Source organism: Phyllopteryx taeniolatus, chromosome 16 (assembly GCF_024500385.1).
Source record: "Phyllopteryx taeniolatus isolate TA_2022b chromosome 16, UOR_Ptae_1.2, whole genome shotgun sequence".
NCBI classification, from domain to species: domain Eukaryota; kingdom Metazoa; phylum Chordata; class Actinopteri; order Syngnathiformes; family Syngnathidae; genus Phyllopteryx; species Phyllopteryx taeniolatus.
The window spans coordinates 10,694,714-10,713,801 of record NC_084517.1 but is presented as its reverse complement, the minus strand read 5'-3'; the positions used below and the strand labels follow the sequence as shown (position 1 = coordinate 10,713,801).

Genomic DNA, 19,088 nt, shown 5'->3' with positions numbered 1-19,088 from the left:
TGCAGTTGGCATGTTCTCCCCGTGCTTGCGTGGGTTTTCTCAGGACACTCCGGTTTCCTCCCACATCCCAAAAACATGGGTGGTAGGTTGATTGAAGACTCTAAATTGCCCGTGGGGGTGAATGTGACTGTGAATGGTTGTTTGTTTATACTGTATGTGCCCTGCGATTGGCTGACGACCTGTTCAGGGTGTACCCCGCCTCTCGCTCAAAGAGAGCTGGGATAGGCCCCGGCACGCCCGCGACCCTAGTGACGATAAGCGGTACAGAGAATGGATTGATGGAAAACATACAATTACACTAAAACACTCTTAACCTTAATAAAAGTGATAATGCTTATTGTGAAGCTGGAGTCTGAATCTGAGTCTGTTTCACTTCAACTTCTGGAGAGTTTTTCTTCTGTTCTCACATTCTTCTTCTCATAACACTCCTTGTTGATGCTTCTCCTTCTTTTGGATAAGTTTGGCATTAAATCCATCCATTCTCAACACCGCTTATCCTGTTCAGGGTCGCGGGGCGCTGGAGCCCATCCCAGCTGACTTCGGGCCAAAGGCGGACAACACCCTTAACTGGTCGCCAGTCACTCGCAGGGGACACACAGACACAGACAACCACTCGCAGTCACATTCACACCAAGTGGGAACTGAACCCACGTTGCCCGCACTGAAGTCTGGCGAATGTATCTGTTTTTTCATTGCCTTAATTAATACCACGTGTTTCACGTTCCTACATGTCGCTGCTGTCCCTGTTTTTTTCCACCTCAAAAAATCCCAAAGATCTCTATAATAATATTCTCTAGTTACATCATTCAGTAAAGTAACGACCCTATGTTGACCCGTTCAAATGTAGGCTGTAAAAGTAAAACATCATCAGAAAAAGAAGTACTCAAGTAAAGAACAGATACCTGAAAAATGTACATAAGTACAGTAACAAATTATTTGTACTTCATTACTTCCCACCACTCATTGTTCCACAAAAACCGCTAAGTCTGTCTGATGAATGAATTGTGCATGACAAGCTATTATAACTGTATTGCAGTTCAATTGTGTGTTATTCATTGGTTGTACATCCATTATATAGACATCCTAATTGAATTGAAGGCTTTCTAATGAAGTGTATAGCTGCAGGCCTGCTGGAGTGGCAAGCTTATCAAGTTGAGCTTGATTCTTTACATTGCTCATGCTATTTCCCTTAAGCAACATTTATGGCCGTCCTGCTGTGACTTTTTGCCTCCTGGGGACAAACAAACCAGCCGAGGATGCCCTCCTAGGATAAGAAGCGGATTAGGAAAATACTCGTTAGTTGCAGCCTAAATTGGATTACTTGTCCCCCCAGATGTTGTCTGATCCCAGTCAGGACACATTGTGGTTCCTCTGCCATTGGTTAGCTTGTTTACATGTACAGTATGTTTCACATTTGGTTCCCTCTCCTGATTTCCATATTGTTTACCTTTAGAACAGCTGTGTTCAACACATAAACATACTGTAATATCATTGTCAATGCTCCATTTTTATTTATTTATTTATTTATTTTACATGCAGCACCTCTCCTTTTGTTCTTCATTTAGAGTTTTTTGTGTAGAGGTTTTGCTTTAATGTCAGGATGTTGGTCGGAGCAGAGGGAAGCATATTGTGAGAAGATGCGTCAACATTTCCTGTGTAACACTTCCCTCCTCAGAGGGAAAGTTTTTGTCACTGAGCGGTTGTTCATCATGACACAATGTTACTCGACACAATAGAGAACTTCAATACATGGCATTGACTTTAAAGCAATTTAAACTGTTGGTACAATGAATGCATCACATGATAAGAATAAGTAACTTAAACGTAATGTAATTGAATGTTACTCAAATTCCGTATGCTATAAAGCAAGCTATTCTGCTACAAACTTCAGGACAACCTTTCGTGTACACTTACACATTGTAAATGAGATTCAATACAAAAGCTTTATCAAAGAATTTCATTTCAAAGATAATAATCCTCAGAAGTGTATTCATTTAACAATATTTTTATTATTGTGGTAGCGGTTTGCACTTGTGCAGAAATGTATCATACTGCTTTGTCCACCAAATATATTATGTATGTAATTGACATATTGTTCAGCGACAATGATAAACACATTCATGTTATCTTTATAAAAGCTCAAATATGTCATATATATTTCATTGTTCAAGTTAACCTAAGGTTGTGGCTAGCGTGTGTAAAACCTGACATTGCTGAGAATCGTTTTCCAAAAGCATACACAGTACCACCGCAGGTTAACCAATTTGGGTCTATATGCTGTATGTTGCTATGGCTCCCTCATCAAATAGGGCAGATTATCCTGCTGAATAGTGCAACATATTAAGATAATATGAAGGACTTCAAGAAAATCAATGATCTGATGTTCATCTGCCTTCATTTCTTCCTGTTTACATCAGTCCTAGGGGTAGTATCTGCTGAAAACAAACTTTCATAAAAGGCTGTCTGAAACATGCTATGTTGCACATGCAGTGAAGAAACACAGCTTTGTGGGTCTTTCAGCCACAGATAAGGTTGTCGCCGATTTGAGTTGATTGTATGTTAGGGAGTTATCAGTTAGTAATTAGCAGTAAACTCCCTCACTACTCTGCTTTAACACATCCGGTACATCTTAACAACTTAGCTGCGTTTATCAGATTGTTGCTGTGCACCTGCAATGTGCACCTCAATAAAGATTACAATAAGGTCAATGAGCAGCAGAACCACGTCAGCATGTCCTTTTGGGTCACCTTCAAGGCTTTTGTGTGTTCAGCAAATTCCGCTCATTGCAACTTTCTTTCAGAGTTCCTCTCTGATGCTCCCGAGAGGGCCACTGTACACCATGGCTGAGTTTTTTTTAATGCCACTTTCTACCACGGATGCATACCGATACCAGTATGGGATCGGTGCCAATACTGTAGGTCTGTTCAACACTTATATTCATAAAAATGCACCAAAATTACACACTTAAATTGTACCACTTAACCAGCCTCACATATACCTTGCGGGTAGAAGTCATGTCAGCTGTGTGGAGATACTTTAAGGGTAGCCACTAAACACGGGTGACAACACTTTTAGCCGATTGCATATTATGCTCTGCTCAGGTGGTGATGAAGGTGGCCGCCCTGGAAACCAGCCACCAAGCGATGGTTTGATAGAGTATGACTTCAAATGTCAGGTCTTTTTTTTTTTTTGGGTCATTTTTAATTGTGGTATTCTTAAGAAGCAGTCTTGTATTTCTTTTTACCCACTTTATCCCACTTCTTCGTATCTTATCTATGTACGCCTTTTACACAGCGCCCCCATGTGTTCAGAGTAAGACACAACATAACAGAAATGCTTTGTGTTACAGGCTACATTTAAGTGAAATGTGCGGCGAGACGGTTAGAAAAATATGCAGTTGGATGTTAAAATGTCAGTAATGACCAGTTATTACTCTAAAAAAACATTCTATTTCAGTAAAACTTATACCATGTTCAAGAAAACTTTGTGTTTTGTGTTTTTGAACAATATTTTGTTCAAATTAAACACATTTTCATTACAATTGCAAAACGTCATTGCATTATCACGTTGCGGTACCCAGTATTGGCGAGTACTCAAATGTATATACTTGTACTTATACTTCAAAAAAATTGATATCAGTGCATCTCTAGCTTCTACCTTCAAGGCACTGATGTCACTTTATTTGCAAAATAATGATGACATTTGTTGCAATGGAAGGAGTAGCTCAATTTCACACTGATGACACAGTATCACAACAAATGGGGCTTCAGTAAATTGACAGGGTTGTTGCACAGTTAAGGGGGGGAATACAGAGTAGCTTTTAGTAAACTTAATATCTTAACTTTCCAACTAACAGTAGGTACTGTACTAGACATATCTTATGTAGTAGATACAATTCCTGAGGCAAGAAGGCTGACAAACATGGTGGTTCAGGCCAGTTAAACTGAACATTAACGATAGGATTAACTCCTAAAGATAGGAGAAAGGCGAATGTCATCACTTTCCTGTGTGCTGTGTACTTTGGATTGCGTTAAGAGCTCTGCTTTGCACTTGAGGTGAAGGAAGACAAATCGCAGACAATCACTTTAGTGTAATGATTGACCCGCCAGCTGAGAGTCCAAAGTGCTTAACAGGTGCACATCTGATCAGCACAAAACATGTTGAGCACACACTCATTTGGCACCTGACATGCGCAAAGATGCTCTTTTGCATAACTGTTGACTTCAATGTTCCTTGAGTAGGAGTTAAGATTTGTTATTTTCAAATATTATTTGAAATGGGATGGTAGGATCTATGAATGAGTTGCTTGCCTTAGTAAACAGATAGTTTTGTTTTTATTTTTATTATTTGATATTCTTATGCTCGAATGCTGACTTTACACCACCGAGTCATTAAAACCAGAATTTCCCTATTGCAGGATACAGTAGTTAAAGGCTTCACCATGTTGACAGCAAACTAGCTGATACTGAACAGTACCTCTGCTGGTTTCAGGCAAAGAGTGTACTCCCTTTTTCCTCAGTTGCTTCAAGACATGATCACATGACATGACACTCCATTTCCACACAATAAACCAAATTCGGAACAATCGATTATTATGCCCATTCCTAATAGTTAACAATTATAAAGTAAGTTTTACAGTCATTTGACCAAAGAAATGTTGAATCATGGTGGGTCTCGCCAGTTTTTCTAGAGAGGGGTTAGGAGCAATTTCAATATAATTAGAGGTTGTACATTTTTCTCCCTGACAGAGGGCAGTAGCTAGGTCACAGTGACAAAGGTTATCCTGTCCTGACTCTCCCATGTGCTGTCACTCCTATAACTTGTCCAATGTTCTGACCGCTTCAATTCAAGATCTATTACAGTGTTCTCAGCTAAATAAAGAAACGGCTTCATCTCTGCAACGGAAGGGAGGTCCGGGGATTTTTTTCCTGGATGACAATAACGCGTCCTGCCATCCCAGAAGGGGACTGGACGAGACAAGGCGAGACAAGGTGGTTGAAGGTCACCGCCCAGAATCCATTGTCCTCGTTAGCTCCTGAAACACGCCGGAAGGGGCCCCTTCCTCAAGTGCCCCTTTGGTTACCCCTCCTCAAAACTTCCCTCCAATCACACACTTTCATTCAAGAACCGCTTCCTTCCCAGCGAGCAGCTGGAGTCACGTGGAGCCCAAGTGCAGTTTTCTTTTCCTGAGGACTGTTACAAACACAATGCTGAGCACATCAGCATGCAGCAACCTCCTGCATGTTTGACCTGGGCATCATATTCATGCTTAATGATTCCCTGGAGCTCTCAGTCATCTTTGTGCCTCTTGTTCTTCATGAGCAGATGGTTGGGGGAATTTTAAAATTCATCAGTGCTGGCGTCCACACACACTGTATTAAAAATGTCTGCTTTCTTTCCTCTGCTCTCTTGCAGGAGGTGAGCCCCCAGCTGCGACCACGTCTGTGTGTGATCCGGCGAGAGGCAAACGGATATGGCTTCAACCTGCACAGTGAGCGGGCGCGACCTGGCCAGTACATCAGAGCTGTGGATGAAGACTCCCCTGCAGAGAGGGCAGGCCTGCAGCCCAAAGACAGGATAGTCCAGGTACTTACTGATTACCACAAAGCCAATGCTAGAATATAGTGACATGATGTCAAGAGCATGAAATGATCAGCTGTTGTACTTCAGAGCGAAAAGATGTATTTTCATATATAGAGAATGTATTATCATAATTTTAGTCCCACAATGCAAACTAAATTTTCACTCTGAGGTGTATACACTGAAACCCCGTTCCACAGCCACCTGCAATATAGAGAGACTACGAAAAGCCTTTATTAGATAGAACACACACACGCATATGGTTGAAACACTAACCTCAATAAAACACACTTAAACGTATTAAAACTTTTAAAGTATTCCTTAGCCCTGTTCTTACGCTCTCACAATCACGAAATGGGAGATATAACATCACTTTGGAGAGACGAAGAGGCTCACTCGCACACTTCTCCAAATAAGAGGCCAAATGTGCTTGCTTCAAGTTCTTTATTTGTCACTCGCAGATTAATTGTACTGTAAAATTGACACATAGAACCAAATAGAATTAAACGTATATTTAAACAGCAAAATATTTAGCCAAACCCTAAAATTTCGTGCCATTAAAGTACGCTAGTTTAATGCTAACATGTACTGCAAAACTCCATAGACAGGCTAACTGAAATTAGCCTACTGTCGACGTCTATTATAAACATTCAAACAACTGCTTTTTAACACATATAAGACAGCAACACATACAAACAGAGAATACAACAATACTCACGGGCATATAGTGTCTCTGCTCTGTGGGAACACCAAATATTGAAACGGCGCAGGAGGTGTAGGCATAATGAAAGCCAACGGGGAGAATTGATCTTTTTGGCTATTGTGAACATTTTTTAAATGCCAAAAACAGACATTAAAGTGATATGTCATTCATTCGGCGGCACGGTGAACGACTGGGTAGAGCGTCTGCCTCACAGTTCTGAGGACTAGGGTTCAATCCCCGGCCCCGCATGTGTGGAGTTTGCATGTTCTGCCCGTGCCTGCGTGGGTCACTCCGGTTTCTTCCCACATCCCAAAAACATCCATGGTAGGTTGATTGAAGACTCTAAATTGCCCGTAGGTGTGAATGTGAGTGCGAATGGTTATTTGTTTCTATGTGCCCTGCGATTGGCTGGCAACCAGTTCAGGGTGTACCCCGCTTCCTGCCCGATGACAGGTGGGATAGGCTCCAGCACTCCCGCGACCCTTGTGAGGAAAAGTGGCTCAGAAAATGGATGGATGGATATCATCTATTCAGCAGTCAAATTGTGGAGCCTCTGCATGATCTTAAGGACTTGGAGCCAGTCAACTACGACTCGTTTCAGCTGTGCATTTCGTTGCGTCTGGGTCATTTCAGCTCTTGTGATAAATGTCTGGCACGCAACATGACCATCAACAGCCCATTAAAAGCTGTCAAACCTACACAGCAATAAAACCACTTGGGCGAGGATCACAAATAGGAAGTAAACAGACTTCCACACTTGCGGCGAAACTACAAAACAAACATACTGTATGATATACGAAACAGAGTTTTTAAACATTTAGGCATTGCAACAATGTCACCCAGGGTCTGAGTCACTCAAATCCCTGGCTGGTACCAAAGTGGTGCCATCTTGTTTTAAAGTTTCGTAAGTGCTACCTAAAGAGGAATGTGAGCTAATAGGGAATCTGTGAGGTCTTAAATTCCCTGGAGTGTAATTGTCTAACCATGGAATAATCAGTGTCATGAAGAGTCTGGGTTTTGACCACCTCTGGACTGGGAAGTAGTGCAGTACTCAGCCTGTCAGGACCTAGCTTGGAGGCTGGCGGCAAGGGTGACCATTTTTAATCCTACCGCTTTGAAAAGTATGGAAATTGACTTGTTGCTGGAGATGCAACATTTGAGGACTGACAAAGTGCCCTTGAGCAAAGCACAATTAATTCAATCAATTAAGACTTCTGTTGTAGTCTAGTGAACAACACTATATTTTCCCATCCATCCATTTTCTATATCTCTTGTTCCCATTAGGATTAGGGTGGGATGGATTCTATCCCAGCTGACTTTTTCCAAAAGGTGGTGTGCACCCTGGACTGGTCACCATCTAATCGCAGGGATAGTTTTTCTTCTGGTTCGAATTTGGGCTCTGGCTTCAGGTGTGGAGATTGTGTGTTGTGTGTTCCCCCTGTGCTTACGTGGGTTTTCTCTGGATACTCTGGTTTCCTCCCACATTCCAGAGACTCCAAACTAAGGACTCTAAATTGTCCGTATGGGTGAATGTAAGTGTAAGAGTGAGTGTGTTTGTCTGTACCTGTATGTGCCCTGCATTTTTCCAAAAGTCAGCTGATATAGACTCCAGCTCATTCACAACCCAAATACGGACAAGAGATATTGAAAATAGATGGATGGACTAATCTGTTATCAAACTAATAAACACCACAGAGAAACAACATTTATTTAAAGGAGGAATACAGTGAACCCTCTTAAGATTGAATATAACCTGTTACAGGATGCTGGTAGAATTTTGATTTGTTCGTATTTAGAAATTTCCACCAGGGTCAAATTTCTGCAGCCATAAAACCTTTATTTACTTTATTTATTATTTTCAGGAAATTTTCAGTAACATTTAATCCTTCATACAAGTGCAGAAATCAATTCAACAAACACTGTCTGTTTCAACCACAGTGTTTCAACCTCTTTATTGTTATTTTTCTTTATTCAGTTAACACTGAGAAAGTGTGTGTGTGTGTGTGTGTGTGTGTAATTGCAGAAAGCAAAAAACATAGAGTAAAAGAAAGTGGGTGTATGAAATATGGACGAAGACAGAGAGGTTGAACGGATTAAACTGCTGAGGGGCTTCCAGTCCCCCCAAGGGCCCCCAGACAGCCTCACCACCCACTGAGGAGTGGGGCTTTGTGGGGAGCCCACCGCCATTGTTGCGGCTATTACTGGCCGAGCTGCTATTGTCCAGCTTCCTCTCTGGGACTGGCTTAGACAAGCAGGTCCACCCTATGATGTAATTACACACACACAAACACACACTCTCTGAGACATTTCTCACATGTTTTCCCATGGTGATTTCATCCCAGCACACTGACGAGAAAGTTTCGCCTTTACATCAATTCAGTCACATGAGAGACTCACAGTGGTAAACAGGACTGGTTATATTTGATGGAAATACCAGTGGGAACACATTTTTTGTTTGTCCAAGTTGGTGTTTGAAAGAAACGCATTTGTGCTCAGACTCCGGATTTCCTGACCTCTAGCAGACAAAGTGATAATATTGACAAAGAAATCCTGTTTGGGAAACAAAGAAAATCATAATTTTTTGTTTGGGTGGTGTGTGTGTGTCTGTGTGCGTGTGTGTTCCTCAGGTGAATGGTGTGTCGGTGGAGGGCAAAACACACTCCGAGGTTGTGGCGACCATTAAAGCCGGCGGGGACGAGGTCCGCCTGCTCGTGGTGGACCCCGACACCGATGTCTTCTTCAACAGGTGCCGAGTGGTCCCCGCCTCGGCCCACCTGACCGGTGAGAAGACACAAAATTGCACCCTCACGCTGAAGGCAGTTACTTTTCTATTGAGTGAGCAAATGACTGCAATTATCTTTTAATGTTCCACTGCAGCTTTATTGTCAGGAGACACCCTGTGTTGTCAACAGGCTGTAGGCACTAAAAAAGCAGGACCTTGCCTCCTGGTGGCTCCTAAAAGCTGCTGTCACACTCTCTTTATTCCTCTCTCTTCATCCGGCTTGTATTTCTGTCATCTTCTTCTACCAAGAATCACAGACAGCGAGCATAGTGATTCAGAGGTGGCAAAAGTAGTCACACTTGTTTAATTAAGTACTACTCTAGTAAAAGTACTGATTCAACTCTATCCATCCATCCATTTTCCAAGCCGCTTATCCTCACAAGGGTCGCGGGCGTGCTGGAGCGGGCAGGAGGCGGGGTACACCCTGACCCGGTTGCCAGCCAATCGCAGGGCACACATAAACAAACAACCATTTGGACTCACATTCACACCTAGGGGAAATTTGGAGACATCAATTAACCTACCATGCGTGTATTTGGGATGTGGGAGGAAACCAGAGTGCCCGGAGAAAACCCACGCAGGCACGGGGAGAACATGCAAACTCCACACAGACAGGTCCGGGATTTGAACCCCGGTCCTCAGAACTGTGAGGCAGACGCTATAACCAGCCGCCCACATTCAACTCCTTAAGTAAAATTTAAAAAAAGTACAGCCTCTGAAATGGACTGGAAAAGTTTAAAGTACTTTTTTGTCTGTTTCGATAACTTGGCACAATAAGTGAAAACAATTCTCTGCACACAAAATAATTTCTCCCTTTTGTTAACTTGCATAGTACTCGTACTCAGAAGAAAAGAAAAAAACTCACTGGGCACAGCTTTGCTGCAAGCTAAATTCTGACAGGATAAACAGGGGTGCACTGACAACAGGTCCTGCATAAGCATGCATAACAAAAAGTGCTAAATTAGCAAAATGATAACAACGGAAAAATACAGCCTTACGTTATATTACCTTTATGTGTTTTGTCAGATTAGACAGACAATTTTTGAACGCCAGAAGTTGGTGGTCTTTAAGGTGCCATAACAAATTTGCCATGAATAACAGCTGGTAACCAACAATATAAAATATATATATATTTTAAATAAGGCCATGGTTGGGGAATACCTTACCTCCCTGGTTCACAATCCTCCATGCTGCTATTGTCCCTAATTTTTTTCCACCTTATAAGACCAGGCTTGACTTTACCTTTCCTATTCATGTCCATTTTTTTATGTCATGTTGTCATCCACAGAGATTGAAAAACGTAATGAGCATATTTTGCCAAAGTTAGGAGTAGAAAGTACAAAGTACAAATGTAGGTAGTAAATGTAAAAGGTTGTCAGAAAAATAAATACTCAAGTAAAGTACAGGTACTTGAAAGATTACTTAACGACAATAATGAATTGTAGTTAGCTGTATCTGCGAAAGCCCCAAGGGGGCGCTCTATCGTAGTCGAGCAATTGTGTGCGTGTGTGTGTGTGCGTGTGTGTGTGCGTGCGTGCGTATCCAAATAGTGCAACTCTGCTCCAAGACACTCCTCATGTAGTCATGGTGCTGCCAGCTGTTGGCATGGCAACCCATGAGCAAAAGAAAGAAATGCACTCAATAGAGAACACATTTATTTAAGAGATACTGCATTTTATCCTCACGCGCCCCGAAAGTAATAAACAGTATTTACAAGGATGAGTTGCGTGGTGGAGCGTTACAGGCCCAGTAACAACCAAAAGTGCTTTCGTCGAACTATTGGGCAAATGTTTCATAAACTTCTGGAGTGTTTCCATGATGGTCACTCTCCCCGTCTTTCATTACAACAAGTGGCCCTGCAGGGAAGATATTCTCGTGAGGCGTTTCCCAGGTAACCGGCTGTTTTTTTGCACGCTGCCTACTCAGAGGACACCTGCCCACGCTGACTCTTAACTCCGCTGTCCTCACACGCACACACCCGCACACACACACTGGCCAGCCAGCACTTTTGTTTGGTTTCCAAGGAGCTCACTCCGAGTGGCCTCTCAGCTTGGAGCTGCGCTGGGACATGGAGAGTTTTCTTTCTGAGCAAAGCCACACATACACATGTAATTTTGCACACACACACACACACTCACACACATATACTGGCGGGGAGGACCCGAGGCACAGATTAATACTGAAGGACTAGCTATTATCTCCTGTAATATAGGCCATCAGCAGCTGTGTAAGGGGAACAGGGGGATGGAAGGTAAGAGATGGCTACAACATAAAGTTTTGGATGTTGGAGATCTTAAATCATACATGAATTTCCATGACATAAAATGTTGTTGTCTAACATTCAGTAGGCCTTTGGTTCACTTTAGCAATAGAGGAGCAGCAGCTAAGTAAGCAGTGAACATCTCATTGAAGATGAACCACGTGTGAATAATAGATGATGTGCTCATACCTGTGCAGTGTAATAGAGTAGCTGTTGGTGGTGTGAAAGGCGAGTGGAGCTCTCTGCTCTCTGGTGCACGTCTTCAAATGAAAGTATCCCAATATATCATTGAGATAACGTTTGCGTTGTTTACATGTCTACAGGTCCACTACCTGAGCCTGGTGTCAACGGAGGAACTGAGGAGAAGGTAAGACTTGCTAGCATGATGCAGCATCTCATTCCTTTGGGAGGAGATCAAAAAGGAAATAATTGCTTGGCAGCAGAGTTACTTTCATATATGGTTTGCTTTTACAAGAGAAGTTGGATTCTGAGGAGTTATTAATCACCAAATTCCACTTGGACTGAACGTACTTTCCTGTGATTGTCTTCAGTGTGTACTGCACAGTAGAGAAGGCTCCACCCTATATGCTTTCCATTAAAAATAACTTTAGTTTTTTAACCAGCAACCCAGCCAATCAGCAATAAAAGAGTAAAACAATAAAAGTACAATTTATAGTTCAAGCACATTATGGAATGTAATTCAATAAAAACTGACTTGAATCATTAAATTGATAGCATTCAAATTACAACCCCAATTCCAATGAAGTTGGGATGTTGCGTTAAACAAATAAAAACAGAATACAATGAGTTGCAAATCATGTTGAACCTATATTTAATTGAATACACTACAAAGACAAGATATTTAATGTTCAAACTGATAAACTTAATTGTTTTTAGCAAATAATCATTAACTTATAATTTTATGGCTGCAACAAGTTCCCAAAAAGCTGGGACAGGTGGCAAAAAAGACGACAGAAAGTTAAGGAATGCTCATCAAACACCTGTTTGGAACATCCCACAGGTGAACAGGCTAATTGGGAACAGGTGGGTGCCATGATTGGGTATAAAAGGAGCTTCTCTGAATTGCTCAGTCATTCACAAGCAAAGATGGAGTGAGGTTCACCTCTTTGTGAACAAGTGCGTGAGAAAATAGTCGAACAGTTTAAGGACAATGTTCCTCAATGTACAATTGCAAGGAATTTAGGGATTTCATCATCTACGGTCCATAATATCATCAAAAGGTTCAGAGAATCTGGAGAAATCACTGCATGTAAGCGGCAAGGCCAAATGCCAACATTGAATGCCCATGACCTTCAATCCCTCAGGCGGCACTGCATCAAAAACCGACATCAATGTGTAAAGGATATCACCACATGGGCTCAGGAATACTTCAGAAAACCAATGTCAGTAAATACAGTTCGGCGCTACATCCGTAAGTGCAACTTGAAACTCTACTATGCAAAGCAAAAGCCATTTATCAACAACACCCAGAAACGCCGCCGGCCTCTCTGGGCCCGAGCTCATCTTAGATAGACTGATGCAAAGTGCAAAAGTGTTCTGTGGTCCGACAAGTCCACATTTCAAATTGTTTTTGGAAATTGTGGACTTCGTGTCCTTCGGGCCAAAGAGGAAAAGAACCATGCGGACTGCTATGGACGCAAAGTTCAAAAGCCAGCATCTGTGATGGTATGGGGCTGTGTCAGTGCCAATGGCATGGGTAACTTACACATCTGTGAAGGCACCATTCATGCTGAAAGGTACATACAGGTTTTGGAGAAACATATGCTGCCATCCAAGCAACGTCTTTTTCATGGACGCCCCTGCTTATGCTAAATGCCAATGCCAAACCACATTCTACACGTGTTACAACAGAGTGGCTTTGTAGTACTAGACTGGCCTGCCTGCAGTCCAGACCTGTCTCCCATTGAAAATGTGTGCCGCATTATGAAGCCTAAAATATGACAACGGAGACCTCGGACTGTTGAACAGCTGAAGCTGTACATCATGCCACCTGTCCCAGCTTTTTTGGAACGTGCAGCCATACAATTCTAAGTTAATGACGATTTGCTAAAAACAATCAAGTTTATCAATTTAAACATTAATATCTTGTCTTTGTAGTGTATTCAATTAAATATAGGTTGAACATGATTTGCAAATCATTGTATTCAGTTTTTATTTATTTTTAACACAACGTCCCAACTTCATTGGAATTGGGGATGTATTTGAAGGAGTGCAAAAACTAAACATGCTTCTCACATTTGTATTTTTGCTATCTCAACACAAAAAGGTTAACATGACATAAAAATACATAATACAAAAGTAATGTCAACTTTGTCAACTGCATGTGTTAAATTCTGCACAAATATTGGAGAACAGTCTTCATTCTTCAACAAGTGAATGGAAAACTAAATGAGCTAGTGAGCAACCATATTAACCAAATGTGTAAAACGGAGCCTTCCTGTTAGGAACTGTTTGTGCGGCATTGAAGGTCCTCTATTGTTATGTAACCCTCACTGATTAAAAAACTGAGCGGTGTTGCACAAGGTCGTCTTTAGATAAGTGTTGGTTTGGGTTAAAAATTCTTGAACTTTGATGGGTTTTACGTGCTCATGTTTAGTGGGGTGTTGTTCTTCAACAGCGGGCTGCTGCAATGCAAAGTCCTGAAGTCGTCACATCAGCTCATTTGGGTTAATGAGTGCCGTAAAAGGACGGAAACATGTGACTTATTGAACATTAAATCCTCACAGGAAACACATGTTGGGATGTTTTTGTTGTTGCTGTTGTTTCATGAACTTTAGTGATGCTTTCCCCAAATGAATTCCAATTCAAGCACACAGATGGTTTAAATTACACCCCCTGCACTAATTACAATACAAGTCTCCCAGACCTCTTCATGCTCTATTTTTTACAAACGCGTTCATAATGCTTGTATATTCTTAGTGTCTGTTTTTATCAATATTTTAATAGTCATCATTTCACAAACTTTGACAGCCCCTTTACAGACCCAAGCCTGCCTCCCTGTGGGGGTGTGTGGTACTTCACCAAGACTTGGCAAATGCAATCATTGAATAGAATAGAATAGAATAACTACTTTTATTTTCTGTCCAGGTGCACGTCAGTACAGTACATGTACATTGAAATGTCCCTTTACTTCTTGGAATGTTTTATCATTTGCGCTCCAATTTTTTACATGGGTGATTGGCACTGCATAGCCATTCCAACCACACAGCAGTAAAACTGCTTGGCTCACGACCGCCGTACTGCCCTGTTGTGTTCCATCCCGCCCCTTTCCTTCATGGTGTATGTAGCACTGTCTTCCCAATATAACTTCCCATCAATTAATTACCAACAATAAGCCCCCCAAAAAACTCCAAACTCCAATGTAGGAAGTTCTGCGTGTTTCACCCAAAGTCCAGCTTGCAAATACAATTCAGTCTTACATTTGAAAGGAAAATGAAGTATTAAAGCAACAGAAAAAACAACAACAATAATAATAATGATTATTATTATTATCTTTAGCGAGATAAAATAAGTGGTACTATTTTTATTGTGTTTTTTTTTTTTTTTTTATGATAGAACTTGTACATGTTGTCATTATGGGTTGTTGTGTGTCAAATTTTGAGCGGAAATGAATTTATTCAACTTCTAACATAACAAAGACTATAAATTGTCCTTATGTGTAATTGGGAATGTGAATGCAATAATTTGTCTGTACTGTATGCGCCCTGGTCGGCCGGCAGGCAGTGCAGGGCGTACCCCGCCTCTCGGTCAAAGTCACTTGGGATGGGCTCCAGCTCACCCACGTCCTAATGAAGACAAGCAGTAAAGAAAATGGGTGGATGGATTTCTGAAGTCGACTTTATTGTTGGCACAGATACGGTAATGTTATGTTCATGTTTGTGTTTCCAGGTGAACGGCAGAGGGGCTGAGAGGCACTCCAAGCTGTCAGTCAGCCCTTCTCCATCCAATGCCTCGTCCAACGCCTCAATCACAACCCCAACCACCCCACCTGAGGTATGTCACATTACATTTACATATCTGAGGGCATGCAGTACAGTACCTTGACTTAGCAGTGCCCCAACTTACAAGTTCAGCCGTCACTTGATCCATTTTTTTTTTTTTTTTACTCTGTGTTGCCAGCCCAAATTTTACATTTGAGCGAGTTCATTTACGCGGCTGTTCAAGTGAAGTGAACAAAACGGTGTGGAGCAGTAGCTGCAGTTCAGTGCGTGAGTGATATTTGCGGTAGGGGTGGCAGTAGCTAGCAATCCGGCCGGCGTACATGTTAAAGCGTGAGCCCGCAGCGTCGAATGAGTCGAGTTAAGCAGATGTATAGCGAGGGTCCACAAGAGTTAGTTTATTTGATGTTAATTGACCTTGGATTTTTTTTTTGGGTGAGGCCACTGTTGCGCTGCTAGCATGGAGAGGCTAGCTGCTAGCCCCTCTTGTGTTTGGCCACGAGCAGCTCAAAAGCGAGCAACAATTCCATAAAAACATTGAGTTTCTTATATGTAACAGAGTAAAAATGCTTCACTTAGTTTCTCTCCCTAAGAATAATTTTCACATATCTGAACTTTATTTTGTTATTTATATTTCTGGCAGCTTTCACTTTTACTCCACTACATTTCCTAAATGACGAGTATATTTTTATTCCAATAGATTTACCCCAACCATCTTCATTACTCGATACTGCAAAATGAGAAGAAATCGTTCGTTGATATAATGCCTGAGCTGCGGCCCTGCCTGTGCTGACTTGGTAGGGAGGTCATGGAAATGAAACAGAGGTCATCAGGAAGTCTTTATATGAACACACAGATGGTGCGTGTCTCTCTCAGCTTGAGGCCTGCAGACACCAACTAATATGACCAGGCTAACTTTGCTCATTAGCAAACTCGCAGATGTTGGCAGATGTTTTGTTTACTTTGACAGTAAACCTCAACTGGGATTGGTAATAAACAGCTTGAAGGCTCTTTTTGGAAGAATTGTTCACTATCTGCCCAACATTTTTACTCACAAGTTAAGGCAAAAAAGATCAGAACAATGGCTTGTAGCGATTTAAAAAATAAATAAAAACCAGGCACTACTGTACTGTATGAGTGTATTGAGTAACGAGCTTGGTCATGGGACGACTTAAACTTGCAAGTCAAGGTACCACTGCATTTTAAATGGAGGTAATAGCACTTTGTCTGGCTGGCCTCCAGGGTGTGGTGACGGATGCCATCCCAGCTCTGAACATGAGCCTGCAGCAGGTGAAAGAGCTGGCCCATCAGAAACGCTCCAATAAGAGAGCCCCGGCCATGGACTGGACCAAGAAAAATGAACTGTTCAGCAACCTATAGGCCTTCAGCTCGCCTGACACACAACTACAACAATGACACCATTTTGTGTTGCAGTGATTCTCACAACGATCAGAAAGACCCTTTTTAAAGAAAAATCCTGTTTTATGAATGGTATATTCTTCGTTATTATTCATGAAAAGATATTCCGCAAATTATCTAATTGTAATGTACTACTAACCATGAACGACAACTGGACTCTGTTGAATGTGCGCATATGTGTGCGTGCGTGCCTTCTGCTACGCCCACTCACCTGACAATCAGTTTATTGTGTATCTCTTAGTTTATCAGATAATCTGTCAGAGTGGATCATACGTCTTAAAATGTATTTCTGTACACTTGTTAACAATATTTTTTGTGTCAATATTTGCTTCTAATAACAGCACTTCTGATTACGTGTTAGCACAGTTTTATGAGATAATAAATAAATAAAATGAGGATGAATGTCATTGCTGTCCTTCAAGAATGGGTTTTTAACTGGGAAAAACACATAGTGATGGCTTTAAACAGGAATGATTTTAAAAGGGGTTTCTCTTAAAATGTATGTATATATCATATATCATGTATATTTTTTACATTTTTGATAGAATCAACTCCAAAATGAAAGTCAGATGAGCTAAAGCTTCTGATCTTTTAGTCTGTGTTTGGCATGACTCAACTTAAGACTCTCAGAGTTTTAAGTGTTTTATTTGCTCATTTAAAAAAAAACACTGAATTTGTGAGATTTCTTTTTTCATTTCTAGTGATTTGTAGTTAGTTCGAGATCATATATGTCTTAAAGAATGTTTGCGCTTCTCTAGTATTTGCGCTTTTGTCCAGTATTGCGATTATTTTCCAAATGAATGATGGACTTGTGTGTTGTTGTACGAGCCAGCCTGTGTAAGCAGTGAGTGAAGAGTCTATTGTAATAAAGCATAATCTTATGAATGTCATGTGTATTTACATGGCTATATATAAGATATCATTTTCTCTTGTAGGAAAATCCAGTGGGTTGTGATCACTAGTCAGAGAACAAAACACACACACACAAAATGCATAAAAACATTCTTTATAAAAACCAAATCTGTGAAACAATTTCTCCCCCACCCAAAAAATACTGGGAATTGAATCTGTTCCAAGTTAATAATATTTAATGCAATGTTTTAAGTAACATTTTAGTATTCTTAACCAGCATACAGTTATTAAGATAAAAAAAAAAAGTAGCAGCAGTGTGACGCATCTACTTCTGTAATTAATGATTTATTACATCAATTAACACCTTCCTGGTGTTTGTTGGATTATGCAAATGACCTTGATGTTATGGCCGGTGATACAATATATTTTGCTTTTAGGCTCTCCTTAGAGTTACAGTATAAAAGTGTAATTTACTTTCAGTGAGCCCACTGAGGTGAAGAACTCAACTGATTGAAGAGAATATAACCCCAGGAGGAAAAAAAATTTATTAAGGTAAATGTAAAAATATTTGGGGGTTTTCCACATCTACTATACATGTACAGTATGTCTCCCTATCTTATTTAACTGTACTATTGATATAAGACTTTAAACTCTCTTTTTTAAGATACGGAATTACTGACTTGAGGACAAACTGTTGATTTAACCTTTTGACTCCGTTAAAAAAAAGTAACTTAGTAATTTAGGGACTAGTATGTGATTTAGAATATAAACAATGGGTAAACTACTACAAGGGTAAAACTAAAAGCAAACTAAATTCAAATGTTGCAATATTGTGTTAACAGCCTGTTAGTGTCACAGTTTCAGGACTATACTAAGAGCGCCTTTAACTCACCACCGACAAAGTGCGCCATGAGATTTGCTGGTTTCCTGTCGTTCCAGTCTTCGTCCGCTTGAGGGTCCGTCTGGGGCCCTCCTGTGTCCCCCAACTGGCCAAGTGTGTCTCCAGCAGCTGTCTTGCAATAATCGCTGCGACCTTCCTGCTCCTCAGCTCTCCTTGGAGCTGTCGTCATTACAGCAGAGCTCAACCCACAGCACTCACTGCGCTTCATATTGGTTAGACCCCTAGACAGTTTCAGCTATGAAAAGGAATCTTCACGCTTATTATTTTATGTAAGTGTGACAGTAAATGATGATGAAAGAGTTCTGCTGTCATCGGGCAGGAGGCGAGGTACACCCTGAACTGGTTGCCAGCCAATCGCAGAGCTGCACAATCATTTTTTATTTGTTTGTTTAACCTGTTCTGTTTGGCTGCTTAGTCATGCAGCATAATAATGTTCACCTCGGCGAGGTATTCATGTAGAGTGATACGTTGGGCCAATGGTGGTTTGCAGTGGTGGAGATTTGCACTGCATCGGAGAGAGAGTTGTTGCTAATAATTTGATATATTGTGTAGCTAAATAAGGTACAGTTGAATATATTAATTAATCATCTGATCATGATCAATCACATGGTGTGAGTGGGGCCATGGTGTGA

The 19,088-nt window shown here is 41.1% G+C and overlaps 1 protein-coding gene and 1 long non-coding RNA gene across 2 annotated transcripts in view; one reads left to right on the top strand and one right to left on the bottom strand.

Annotated features, from left to right (window-relative positions):
• Nucleotides 1-17,588, top strand: part of nherf1b (NHERF family PDZ scaffold protein 1b) — a 33,188-nt gene extending 15,600 nt beyond the window's left edge. Inside the window, exons 2-6 of the mRNA XM_061748424.1 lie at nucleotides 5,416-5,586; nucleotides 8,911-9,064; nucleotides 11,649-11,692; nucleotides 15,235-15,339; nucleotides 16,527-17,588. Of these exons, the coding sequence (XP_061604408.1) occupies nucleotides 5,416-5,586; nucleotides 8,911-9,064; nucleotides 11,649-11,692; nucleotides 15,235-15,339; nucleotides 16,527-16,664 (612 nt within the window). The 3' untranslated portion in view covers nucleotides 16,665-17,588. The remainder of the gene's footprint in view (nucleotides 1-5,415; nucleotides 5,587-8,910; nucleotides 9,065-11,648; nucleotides 11,693-15,234; nucleotides 15,340-16,526) is intronic.
• On the bottom strand, nucleotides 14,400-19,088 carry LOC133465525 (uncharacterized). Its single transcript, XR_009784649.1, has 2 exons — nucleotides 18,448-19,088; nucleotides 14,400-15,131 (listed from the first exon to the last, which is right to left on the bottom strand). It is a non-coding gene; the product is annotated as an uncharacterized LOC133465525 (long non-coding RNA).